The 14,573-nt window shown below is 38.1% G+C and overlaps 1 protein-coding gene across 2 annotated transcripts in view; it reads right to left on the reverse strand.

Moving 5' to 3' along the window:
- Nucleotides 1-3,101: 3,101 nt before the first annotated feature.
- LOC122804748 (keratin, type I cytoskeletal 18-like) overlaps nt 3,102-14,573 on the reverse strand; it is a 94,449-nt gene continuing 82,977 nt past the window's right edge. Inside the window, exons 7-8 of one of the 2 annotated variants that reach the window (XM_044074813.1) lie at nt 9,741-9,772; nt 3,102-3,356 (exon numbers count right to left, since the gene is read on the reverse strand). In XM_044074813.1, the coding sequence (XP_043930748.1) occupies nt 3,259-3,356; nt 9,741-9,772 (130 nt within the window). In that variant the 3' untranslated portion in view covers nt 3,102-3,258. The remainder of the gene's footprint in view (nt 3,357-9,740; nt 9,773-14,573) is intronic. The other variant, XM_044074814.1, reaches the window with a different exon arrangement.

The raw sequence follows: 14,573 nt of genomic DNA on the forward strand, positions 1-14,573 counted from the left end.
CCCATCTTCAGTTATCCCTTCAAGCTGTTACTACGTCTAAAAATAATAAAAGTCCCTTTTGGGATTTTTTCTTGGAAGCGTTTGCCTAGGTGCTTTTCTACCCCAAGCATATTCCAGGAAATTTTTGCACAAGTGGATTGCAGGTGTTGGAGGTGTGTGATGGAGAGCAGGGAAGTGATTGGGAACATGATTTTTGGGAGTGTGTTAGGTCAGCAGACTTTATGAGTTCCCTACAGACTACTCCATCAGAGGTGCTGGGTGAGCAAATTGATGTAGATAAGTCAGTGATTTTTTTTTTGGGCTTTGATCCAGATTTGGAATTGTCTAGACATAGTGAGACCTTGTTGGGTTTGATTCTGGTGGCTCCCAGAGAGGCAGTTAATGGAGAATGGAGATCCAAGGTCTAAACTAACCATAATGAAAATGGTAGCAGAGATGGAAGAACCGGAGGTTGGACCTTTGGAAGGGGTGGGAGCAAATTGTATAGAGGAAGATGGGAGTTGTGGGAACAATATAAGTAGAATAATGTTTCAGAGGAGGGGTGAGGTATGGAGGGAGGGGTGATATGAGAGAGGAGTTATATGGGCTATGTCATGTTCAATTGACAGTGACTGTGCGGAGGATTGTGTGGTGTTTGTGGCTGAAAATACGTCAATATGGTTTGTGTTCATTTATATGGATGTGTGATTGTCTGTGCCATGGATGGTGATGCAATGAAGATATTTCTTGCTCATAAAAAAAAAAAATTGATAAAAGTCTCTGTCCTTGATTTTGGCTCAGAATTGCTTCGTCCCTTGTATTACCTCATAAAACTGGCGATTTAGAGAGAATCAGAGAGACAGGTTACACTTAATAAAGACTAACAGTAAGTATAGACTTCTGAAAATGCCTGCAAGCTCACATTCTCATATTTCACATGCATACATAAATAAACACAACAAACAAATGAGAAATAAACCAGTAAGAATGCTGCTGATTGTTTCTGGATATGTCAGTGATTCTGCAGGTAAAAAAAAGAGGTTGAGAGTTTATACCACCAAGAGATCTGAATGACGTGCCTCTCTAATGTCCCCAATTGGACCGCCTTATGTTTGTCATATCTCTGCTAAAATCCTCCATTTTTCTGATAAATCCCTGAAGATTCTGGTGTGATTTTAACAGCATCATACATATTGTTCAGAAAATGCCTGTTAATGTGAAACCTGCTGTTCTGCTAACCTTTTTACCTCATTTAAGAGAAATAGTCTAAAAAATTGTTTCTGATTTGGACCTCTTTCCAACAATTGTTTTTAGCTTTGTCCACATTTCTTGAGCACAGAAGTTAAGATCTAGGAAAGAAATTATACACAGCAGCTCCATCACATTATGTAAGTGCAGTAAAAGTCTATGAGCTTCAAAAATAGACTGGCGTGGTCCAGTGTCCTCCCCTAGAGCCAATATTTCTGACAAGTATGCATTTTATTATTGCAGATGAAATAAGTACAGTTTTATAGTTCTGATTTAAATATTTACTTAATTTAATAGGTTTCTTGTGACTGAATTATATACAGACAGCATGTTTTATATGTGTGAGCTCCTGTTATTTGTCTTCTTTCTTGTTCCCTGTTTTAGTTTTGAAAGCATTGATTGAGATTTTATGTGACAAGCAATTTCTAGGTTGTTTACTAGTCTTAGTAAATATTTTTCTGAAAAGTTGTCTTACTCAGACTCAGTACCTTTGGACAGTCAGATACCGAATAACAAAACATCTGATGTTATTTAATGCTGCGATTTTAAGTGTGTAAAACAAGATCAGATACCCTTGCTTTGGAATTTAGTAGCTGTACCAGGAACATAATAATTTGGTAGTGAAATATAAATATTGGTCAAACCTGGTATCTTTTTTAGAAACAATGTTATAAGACTATGTTATGAGTTAAGTTTTAAAGTAAGAAGAGCTGTAAACTAATAACAGCAAGGAGTTCTACAAATGGAAAATTTGTGTGTCGTAAATATTCTAAATAGTTAAATTGCAGCTGATTGTGGTGACAGGTTTGTGAATCCTTTATGTAACGTAAATCTTCAATGATAATATACTTTCAATGAAAATGAAAACGTAACGTGTTTGTACAGAAAATGGTACTCGATTAAAATAAAAAATGTTAAGAGAAAGAAATCGGTATGCAGGCCTCATGCTATCAGAAATGTGCTGTGCAAACATATAGGGCTTCTAAGTGCTGAGATCATATAGAATAAGACACTGAGGAGAGGGTGAAGGTTATGAGAACAAGTCCGTAGTTGCACAGACTTTTCTTCTGATGGCCTCTGGAGAGGTATTTCATTGTTTATGTTAATTTTTGATTCTATCAGCATATTTCACCATAATGACACCAAGCCTTTGATTTGTGGTACCGACTTTCCTTTCAAACCATTACTTTACTATATTATTCAGCTGGATAACACTCACACACACACACACACACACACACACACACACACACACACACACAGTCACTGAATATACACCACATGCTCGTCCATCTGGAATATTTCAGTACTTCATTCATATGTGAACAAACCATTTTTGCTAACCTTTCTACAAGATCTGCTAGGACAGACAATGGAAGTGCTCCGGTTCAGAATGTATGTAATATATGTACTTAATGTCAGTTACTCAGATGATCTCTGAACAGAACTCCTGCTACAACAGGCAGGTCATATCACTCGCTAGTTGCTTGGGTGGCTCCATTTATAATGACAGGAACTAAAAATGATACCAAGGTTATGTATAACTGCAGTATAACAATACAGATAAAAAAATATTTAATGGTCTGAACTGTACAGATTAGTGTTTTATATGAATACAGTGACAACTATTTTACAATTAGAACAGGATAGCAAGGTGCATTTTGGGACGTTAAACTCAAATCAAACATAAACAGCATCCTATATGCCTCTCGCCTTGCTTCATGATGTGATCACTTCTTGCAAAATACATCTTTTGACTGCTGTGAGCCATATGATCTGGGATACAATAGAAAATAATCAAATTTATGATAACCTTGAATATCTGTCACCTTCACAGTCATTCAAGAAGTAATAAACAAGAAAACACACCACCATTTCCAAGTAGAACTTTCATTTTATTAAGCACAAAAAATGTCAGTGCAATAAGTCAATAAACTAAGTCAATAAACTATAGAGTTAGGATAAATTTAAACAATATATAACTTGATTGTATAGTTAGGCAGAGGTAAACAGCATGCAGTTAAACATCTCTTATTGAATCACTTCCTCTCTCTTCTCATTTATGACTTTCCCATCCACAAGCTCCTGTGTGGTCACGACCACCTTCTTAATTGTTTGTTTTACTTGTTCTGAAAGAGACAAGAAGTGTGTAAAATTAAAAAGGATGCTATTTTATTATATTATGTAAAAGTCAGGCTTACAGTATCTGATACTCTGCTCATGCCTAAAGTTTAAACCTAAGACCTTCACACATGGACAAAGACAATAACAAGATACTGTGCTGGAGGTCCTGTTGTAGGCAAAGAACTACTGTGTCATAGATCTAATATGAACAGGTGTCTCCTAACATCCGGACCTTCTTTTTGCAAGACTGAAATAAATATAAGGTGGGGAGAACTTGCCACCATTTTTTGAAAAACAAAAAACAGACCCAAAAACTTGCAATATACTTTTATTTCCTCATAAACAGCCAATGACATCTTATTTCTGATTGGGTGCAGGTATCATTTCCCTTATTTCTGATTGGATGCAGGCATCATTTGCCTTATTTCTGATTGGATGCTGGCATCATTTCCCTTATTTCTGATTGGACACAGGCATCATTTCCCAAATTATTCAATTTTATTCAGTGGCAGCTAGAATAAAAGCAGCACACATACTGCAGAATACAATGGCACAAATCCCCTTCATATATTAGAGTGTGATTTATTAACCATGACACACAAAGTGGGAGATAATGCATGCAAGGAATAAGTTTGCTATTATTTTGTAAATATGCCCTTAGCTACATATTTTTTGCCTCGCCCCAGACAATTTTAATCTGTGACTGCTGTCAGTGCCATATTAGTGTTAGGTATGTTGTACAGCTGTATTCCCACCCCCACCTCCACATGTTCTAATCACTTTCTGAAATATTTATACACCCAGTCCCTGATATCAAACCCCAAACCCCACCAGCTTACCTCAGCGAGAGTGACTGATACAGGTGTTCTTATCCTACTTTGGTGCTTACTGACTAATGTCTCTCAAGTCTGACTCGGGACGCTCTCCTATCTCATCACTGCCTTTCACCAATGCATCATTTACAACCATGCACAATGGAACCACTAAACCTGCCAGTGCTGAGAACAAAGCATTCTGGAAACTTCTTCAGAATAAATATTGTAACTTTTAGATGAAATATTGTTTGTATTTTCACTGAGATTTATTTAGCAGAAATTATATGAAATCCTTTTCATGTCCAAGGCACTAACGCATACATTGCCTTGGTTATTGTGAAAAATAATCCCACACAATTTCTATTCAAACACTAAGGCAACCAATATGATTCTAAGACGTTACTCAACAGTACCTGCCTGAATTTTCTGTAGCAACAGCTGTTCAGTTAAAACTGAAACTGAAGGAAACTAGCAAAGCAGCTTTTTTTGCACAGACCTCATTAAAATGCAGTATTACTGCAGTGACTGATAGCTGATTGCTAGACAATGTGTGTAAGTGTCATCAATTACAAATTATATTACAATATGTTAGGGATTCAATTCTAAGCCGGGTTAAAATTTACTTGGCACTGAACACCAAGACATAAAATATGGTAATATGGTAATATGGTAGCATGTTTATCGGTGTCATACCTGTTTCAAATTACAGCTAGAATAAAAAAAAAATGTGATGGGCAACTTAAGCTAACCAATCATTCAGGAGACAATTAATCATACCGTGAAAATGGAGGGCATGCGTGTAGCCAGGCATATGGCATGTATGCCAGTCTGTACAGATTTTAATTATTTTTTTTGCTTTTATTTTATGCAATGAAATGTACTAAAACTTGCATTTTAAAAATGGTCACATTTATTTTTGTTTACGGTTCTGTTTGCTGTTTGTTTCCAAAATGCCTGATTGATTATTTTCCCTTAAGCCTGCACTCTGTGGTTGGGAAGGTACATTTGATGGGGGAGGGGGGACTACATTTTGGAAGCTGGTATATAGTTCATAAAATCTTAGCCATACCTTTGATGGAAGGAAAGAGTATATGACTATAGCATGCAGTGTAGTAAAGGATTATAAACAAAAACTGAGATTTCCCACTCTTCTATTTTACCAGTAAATACGAGATGTGAAGTGCTTTCCAAGAAAGCAGAAATGACAAGCAGTAATTAGAACATTTTACCTTAAAATGTTATAGATGCTTGGAGACATTATTATGACAAAGAATATCTCTGCAAAAGGGATGCAAAGCATTTTATGAGGCTGGATGGTGAGAAATCAAAGGCTGACGATTCATTTTGCACAGAAGAAAGGCAGTCATGTTAGGGAATCTATATCAATATTACAAATGCAAATAAAGGAAAATAGAATAGGAATATAAAGATGCAAATAAAGGAAAACAGAATAGGAATATACAGTGCACAGACACAGAAGTGATATCAGTGTTGGAGGCCTAACAAAAGTTTGGATTAAAGAGGCGGACCTGGATTTCAGTATGGATTATGGATATTGATTTGCATGGTAATTAAGGAAATAAAACTACAGTAATGAGTTCATGTTATATACGCAGAATGACAACCAGATCTTAAACACTGAAAACACGGAGGAGTGAAAACTAAAAAAAAATGCATTCTGGTATCCTTCCAGTTTGGAAACTCCGAAATCGCAATTGCTGTAGTATATAGTCCTCAACATAATCTAAGAAATTAAATGAATATTTTCATGTTGATTTGGGTACCATTAGTAGAAGGAAAGAATTTCGTAATGTTGTCTGAATTTAATATCCTACATATTGAAGGTACAAAGAATGAATAAAATGATAAACCGATGGCACTAGTAATGTGTGGACCAGTGAGATGGGATAACATCTTAGACTTATTTGTTTTTATTGCTAGAGAATAACTGTAATTCTACTTTAAAATTATCTGACTTTATGGAAATAAAAGTGTGGTTACTATTTGGGAGGAAAGGATAAACAAGTCAGACATCTGAAGATGCATTGTTTCTACATCTAGCAGGATCTGGAAATCATTCTAAATGACTTGCAATGGGACTGTAAGAATATTGGTTTTAGGGAAGAATTACTTTCACAACTATAGAATATAGGGAAATGTTAATGGGCAGAAACAGGAATGAGAAAAACGAAAAACATTTATAAGAATGTGAAAAGAGATCATTAGAATAGATAGAAATCAATAGGTAGGAAACAAGTTATTAAAAAAACTAAAATGGGATTATAAAGGAAAAACAAAACAAGCAAAAATAAGAAGTTCTGTAAAATGATAAAGAAAAAATCACACATAAAGCATTTTTATAAGAAAGGTGAGACAAGAAAAGACAAGATTTGTTAAACGGGGAAGGACTAGTGATAATTTTACAAAACTGAAAATAAAAATCAAGAATATAAGGAAATGGAGGGAAAAGTGGTCGCCTTTTCCAAGGTTGTATGAGTTTCTTTGGAAATGTGGAAAGCACCACCCTTGCAGGTGTAGCGATAACACTGCGTATGCTAAATCCTTACAACTCCTCTAAAAAGTGTTTGAAAGTAACTTGAAACTTAAATTAAATAGCAGTAATAGGTTCATAGGTTAGTACTAAGCTAACTGCCCTTGCGAGCCATTTTAAGCCTAGCTATTTATCCCTTGTGAGACTCAAACCCTGCACCTTGTGTTTGTAAGGCAAACACCTTAACCATTAGGCCACCCTCCCAACCCAAGTAATGGGAAATTTGTAATAACTAATTTTGGAATAAGAGTGTTTGGTGAGTATTTACTGAACATTTTCTTTTGCTTACTTAACAGAAATTTAAAGCGTGGGATTCCACAACAGTGGAAGGATGCAGAGGTAATGTTATAAATAAACAGAATGGAAAGGAGTTGTTAAAAATTCAAGGCTGACATCTGACCTTGCATATCACTTTATGTATTCCAGTCATACAGAAAATCACAACAAATTTTCAGATAAGCTAGATGAACTTCTAAGCTGTTTTTTTTTTTTTTAATAGGCTGAAGCTTGACAGCCAACAGTCTTGGAGGCCAACAACTCCATTCAGAGGTCAGTGAAAACAACCAATCAATAAAGCAGACAGTAAGCACTGTCCAATAGAACCCAGGTATCCAACTAGAATGTCCAGCTAGAAAGAAAACAATGGAGAAGTGTGGGGGGCAATGCCAAACGTAGCTTAACAGTACTTGGTGACCCCCATTGTGTGGAGGAATAAAATGAATACAGGGACTGCTGTGAGCCATTACACTTGGATTTATCCATTACATCAGACAGTGTTTGCCATTATTTTAACTATGGGGTGTGAGTCTGAATGAAGAGGAAGGCTCCATTTTCTTTAAAGGTTGTGACTTTATACAGTCAATTAAAATACATTGGACATCACTGTTTCATTATACCCAGGGACTTGCGGACACATGTAGACAGTAATCTGCATTTAACTATCATGTATCTATGGAAATGAGGAAATCATTCTATATTGTGCAACTTATAAATAAAGGTATGGCCTCTAGGTCCAATAATGTCATTTTCCCTGTTTTTGGCATTCATCAGACCTATCATTAAGTACAATGCTCCCTTAGCATGTACCTAACCAGGCATATCCAACAACTGGAATGTCAACAGAGGTTCCTCACTAAAAGAATGCAGAGCATAAATAAAATGTCTTAGGCAGATCACCTCAAGCCCCTATCCCTATATTCTGTCTCCTACAGGCTTTTGAGGGAAGATCTATGCCTGGCATACAGGGCATTGTCAGACCAAACTCTGATGGAACTCCTGCATATCCACAAAACAAACAGTACCAGAATTACCCATTCTAAAGACTTTAACCTTGCCTGTGGTATAAATAAGACCTGCTGGAGAGATAGGTATGTATCCCAGAGACTACCCCATCTATGAAACAGGCTCCTCTCCCTGTCCATGTGAAGCAGAGTTTCTCCTTAACCCAATTCAAGTGCAACTTGGACAATTGGATGGGGAACAGGAAATTCATCCCTGGTTTGGCACCTATGTCTCTGATGGACACAGGCGATCTGTAAATGGTTCATCTCCCAGGCCCTGCTTACACTTATCAAGGGTCAGAGATTTGGGATACATGGTTAGGCTTAAAAAGGCCCTTGTGGTTGTTTGCCTAGTATACACCTCTAAACGTAGAAATCTAAATAAATAATTTCATAATGTATTACTCAACTTGACTTTCTGGGAACAATGACCTTTTGGGGTGATTTTCAAACAAAATCAATATAACTTTACTCCAGCAGGATATATACTGTTGACATCAGAAGTTTGTCATTGTTTGGTCATTGTTCAGTAAATCTACTGGGAGTTTCTTAATACATCGTGTGACAGAGACACAAAACTCTTCATTCCCTGCTATCTAATGATGACATGGTTATCAAATATATGGATAAAGAAGGGGATATTGTAGTTATGTGCCCACAAAGATACCCCAGTATTTTGGATCTGATGTGAGTAGATATTACTTGCAATGGCTTGTTTTCCATCTACAGTTAAACATAACAGACTCACTGTTGTATGGTTCGCTTAGCACTATATGCATTCATTGTACAAGCTGCACACAGATGTTCTACCATTCATCAATGTAAATGTGGACCAAATTATTACTTCCCTAAAGTATATGCATACAAAACACACACACGCACACACACACACACACACACACACACACACACACACACACACACACACACATGCAAAAACACACACACATGAACATACACACAGACACACATACACACACACACACACACACACACACACACACACAAAAACAGACATACACATACAAAAATACACACACACTCACACACACACACATACAAACACATACACACACATACAAACACACACACACACACACACACACACACACACACACACACACACACACACACACACACAAACACACGCACACAAAAACACACACAGACAAACACACACGCACACACACACACACACACACACACACACACAAAAAAAACAAACATGCACACACACAAACACATACAAAAACACACGCACGCACACACATACACATACAAACACACACACAAACACACACACACAAAAACACACACACACACACACACACACACGCACACACACATACACACACACACATATAAAACACACACACAGACACACACACATACAAACACAGACACACACGTGCACACGCACACACACCACATACACACACACACACACACACACACACACACACACACACACAAACTCTTTGCTAAGAAAAGAAACAATCACATAAATGACAGCACATCAGTACTATATTTGTAATTCAGTGAAGAAAAGCAATGGTTTATTCCTGATTTTGGGTTGGCCAAACCTATCCCTTCCTGATTCGATAACAAGTAGAGATGTCCCCATTGTTGACTGGGTAACAGGCACTGATACCCCATTTCTGATTAGATGACAGACTGATGTACAGTGTATATGACACGTCCAGGATCACATTACTCTTGGATTTCTCAGAATAAGTCACTCACCTACTTTGACCGGAGGAGGTAGCCTTTCAGGTCTGCAAGAGAAAAAAGAAAGAGAAATTGCATGCGATTCTGTCTAGAACTTGAGTCCATTAATGCCTTCTTGGGTAGTAGACTGTTATGTTTTGGTCAGAACACTGTACATCAACCAGCAGTGAACGAAATAAAATCAATCAAAAATGCAGCAAGCAGAAAGCCTTTTGATGAAAAAAAAACTTATCACAACTCTGTTCTGCCTGTTTACAGAGTATCAGAACAGTCGAACAGTCTTTTCTGATTTGGCTAATCTGGCAACTTCTAAACAGGCACTCTGAAAGTCAGGGTTAAAATGTGAAGTGTACATAAAATGACACTGGAAAATTTACAGTTGTGGACATTTACAGTTTTGACACAAACAGTTCTGGACTGACATCTTTAATTTTTCCCTTTAAGGTATTCCATAAGGTTTGAATAATTCCTGCAGATAATAGGGCTGTTGGCATTGATGTACGATCCCTGTTCTAATATTTGTAGTATCAGAGGCCTTGGTGCCTTCAGACAGTTTTATACAGCAGTACCAGTAACATAAAGTGAAGATTTTTATTTCTTATACAGTAAAGGTCAAACTTCAGCACCACAGTCCTAGAAGCAGGCCGGTAAATTAAGCTGCAAGGCACTAGACCTGTGATCTGTGAATGGACTTAATCAGTTCTGCATTCCCTGCTTTACAACTTAGCAGTGTGGGCTTGTACATTGTGTCATGGCTTCATTTTCTGCTTGTCCCCCCGACTAAAGGGTGTTTCTTACTATAAAGGTCAAAATACTTTTGCTTGTAACATTATAAGAGCATTCATGCCAAGAAGCCCTGATGTAACAGCTATCTATAACCACTAGGGTAGAAACTTTCAAAAAATACATACTGTGTAAATATCCTGAATTAAAAGTGATTGTTTTCTGCCAGTTGATATTCTTGTAAAACAAAGTGCAGTCATGAATACAGATATGTTACAGCCATTGTAAGCCCATTAAAATTCAGATGTGACTGCTTTTCTTAAAACTGCACTTCTGTCTTTTCAGCCCATCAACCCGCAGTGCTTGGTGAGGAACGCTCTATACAGACTGGCTGAAACCACATTAATGCTTCCTGTCCTTTTACTATTTTGATAAGTAGGGTAGTATGAATGGTGTGTGTGTGTGTGTGTGTGTGTGTGTGTGTGTGTGTGTGTGTGTGTGTGTGTGTGTGTGTGTGTGTGTGTGTGTGTGTGTGTGTGTGTGTGTGTGTGTGTGCTTGTGTACATATTTGTGAGCGACTGTGTGTGCTCGTGTGTGTGTATGTGTATGTTTGTGTGTGTGTGTGTGCGTGTGTGTGTGTGTGTGTGTGTGTGTGCGTGTGTGCCTGTTACGTGAATATGCTTGTGTACATATTTGTGAGCGACTGTGTGTGCTCGTGTGTGTGTATGTGTATGTTTGTGTGTGTGTGTGTGTGTGTGTGTGTGTGTGTGTGTGTGTGTGTGTGTGTGTGTGTGTGTGTGTGTGTGCCTAAGTGAACATGCTTGTGTACATATTTGTGAGCGACTGTGTCTGTTCGTGTGTGTGATCTTCAGTTGGTGTGTGTATGTGTGTGTTTGTGTGTGTGCGTATAAGTGTGCACATGTGTGTGTCTGTATATGTATTTGGTGGGAGGGGAAATAGACATTTCCTATAAATTAATAGGAGTACTTCAGTTAATGTGTGGGAGTTAGACTGTTTTCATAACTGTGTTCCATCTGCAAATTCTACACACTGGGGAGGAAACTTATATTGCCACTGTAAGGAGAGTTAACCATGTGAAACCAAGGTGTCTGATTTGTGGTTTAACTGGGAATAATACTGCTATGCCAACAAATGTGGAAGGAATCCTGGTTACTGCAAAACTATGCCATTGGCTGTGTGTTTGCAGAGACAATGAAGAAATGTTTAAAAAAACGTCAGTGTATAGCATATAAGAATGTCAATCGCCAAAGCCTAAGTACCTCTCAACTGTCCAGATTTTTACAGAATGTTCAGATTTGAGCATTATATATTTGGTCTGGTCCTCATTTTCATACAAATCAGTGAGGACTGAGTTCACTAAATAATAACAGACAGTTGAGTTTCAAAGTTCATATCTTTCAGAAAAATGCATAGCAATGCAAAACCTTTTATTTTACCAACTTTCTATGTTTTAAGAGTAATACTTAAAAGTTTTCCTTATTTTTGGGTCTTTGCCCCCCATTACTTTTTGGACTATGAGGTTGAGAGGTCTGCTGACAATAGGTATTATGATGAATGTGCAAAAATGTTTTATTGGGCTTATTTCAGTAATAAAAATGCTAGTCAGATATTGCAACCAAAACATTACTCATACTTTAATATAACTTCTTTTAATTTAGGATGTAACTTTTTTGAAAGAAATACATTCATCTTTATTTAAATAGGTTGTGCAAACCGTAGTTGGGAAGGTGGCATAATGGTTAAGGTGTTTGCCTTACAAACACAAGGTGTAGAGTTTGAGTCTCACTAGGCTTAAAATGGCTCGCAAGGGCAGTTAGCGTAGTACTAATCTAAGAGATCAAAATATGAATGATCTAGTGTTAAGTATAAAATGTGGTCCTAATCTTATCAATGCACTTTATTGCAAGCACCATACATGTTTCCCTTCTTCAGTCCTTTTATTATTTTGCTAAGCAGGTCAGGTAAGTTGCTTGAAAGTGACTGTTATCTGAACTGGGCTATCACTACTGAAGCCACATACTGCATAAATACAGCACACTAAATGTTAAGGTAATGATGGACGCATGACTTACGAACTGTCTGCTGCAAATCAGTGTGCCCCAGGTGCACCAATCCCATTTGACTAGGCTGCATGCCCATGCAAATTAGACCACACCCTCTTGGATTTTGCAGATGTTATACTGCAGGTATGGCTTCATGGTGTTGCATGCACTCTTTTGCTTTGGCAACTATTAATGCCCTGGTATAAAAGGTAAGCACCCAGAAGACAGAGATGCACACAGCTTCCAAGAAGAACAGTATTACTGCTTATACATTTGGTCATTGTGATGACCAAATGGCTTCACGTGTTATAAGTTAATTCAGGAAATTATTGTGGGAAAAGTACTGTTAGTGACTGGAGGAGGCAGTTGCCACCAGGACATAAGAAGTCCTTATGATTTCCAGGAAGACTATGCAGTTCCAAGTGAAGTATGTCTACCTATAAGGCATGCTCCTTAAAGAAGAATAGACAGTCATTCAGAGAGTGTGTGTGTGTGTGTGTGTGTGTGTGTGTGTGTGTGTGTGTGTGTGTGTGTGTGTGTGTGTCTGTATGTGTGTTTATGGGGGGTGGACTACTGTACTACATACAGTTGATCTGCGTTGTGTGTAACATTGATGGGCGGTTGGAACACTGGAATACATCAGGAGAAGATCTTCAGACTTTGACACAAATATTACCATTTCATCATGCATCTATTGCCTTGTACTCGTCTGCATAGTTGAGCTGGTAGGTTTTAGTGTTCTGCAGGGTCCTAGTGCCATGCAGGAGTTGTGACAACTATTCCTAGTTTGGCCTTATCACTTGCACGTCACATTCACAGATCACTCCAGTGGTGCAGACAGTGTACATTTCAGGTGTAGTCAATGCATGCTAAAAAGGCAGCATTTAGTGAATCCATTCTTTGATCAGTTACTCAACATAGAAACATACACTCTTTTAAGCACTTTTGAAGCTGTTCTACACCAATGCCAACAATTAATTTGTTTTTTACAGAATACATAATTATATGTTCAGAGTATGCAGAAAAAAATGCATTCACTTTGATAATTAGAAGCAGCCCAAGCAAAATCTTCATTAAGCAGTTTCTGAGAAGTTTCACTTTGGCAGAATTCACTTCTTCACAGACATTTATTTCTAGTTTCTCAGCAGCATTGTTTTCCACGATACCCCACAAGTTCTTTTCATCTGTCCCCTATTTCAGGAACCATTCTCTTTGTACGTGCAGCTTTTAGAATAGATGAGCCAGCCTGCTGCCTCAGAAGTGTTACTTCGGATTATAATAGCTGTGACAGAGGTTAGGTGATGAGCCCCAGAAGCCAAAGAATTATGAGGGGGTAGGATTAACTACAATACACCTCCTTCTTGGGGGGACAGGATATAGTTACTCTCTTAGTATCTTGCAGTGGATGCTGGGAACAACTATTCTAAATAGGGGAAGGGCAATCTGATGCCATAATATGCATGGATACTGTGAGAAAAAGAAATGTGAGGGGTTATGTGTGCCATTTTAAGCCTAGCCAATGTCCTCACAGGTGAGAATCTAACCGTCTACCTTGTGTATGTGAGATAAATACCTTAACCATTATGCCAACCCCAAGCTCAGTGCATCAGTCCTCTTTCTGCCTAAGTAGGTCAGTGTCGCCCAAGTCAGCTTGTATACAGCTGATAAGAAAGCTCCTGTCTCCAAAAGTCCCTACCCTTTGGGGGGGCCCAAATAAACTTGTAGTTTACATCTCTAATAGGAGCTGCAGAAAGGTGTCATTAATAAGGTCTGGAGGACAGCACTGATTGGCTGGGGCCATGGTGGTAGGCTGGGTTCTGGGTGCCCTGGAATGGATGTGACGGTGAGTAAATAGTATAACCAGTTCAGCAGCTCCTTAGTGCACTGAGTATGTGTGCTACCATTCCTCTCCTTATGCACATGAATGGCTACCATTCAGTCCCCTGTTAAAAACCTTATCTGAACCACAAACACAGCTTTCCACTGTGAGGCAGAAACTCTTTTTTACCAGTAAAGCCTGATGCCCTGGTTCAGACACAGATCCAAAGAGTACTACTTCAGT

Source organism: Protopterus annectens, chromosome 6.part0 (assembly GCF_019279795.1).
Source record: "Protopterus annectens isolate FY-2018-M chromosome 6.part0, PAN1.0, whole genome shotgun sequence".
Classification (NCBI taxonomy): Eukaryota; Metazoa; Chordata; order Ceratodontiformes; family Protopteridae; genus Protopterus; species Protopterus annectens.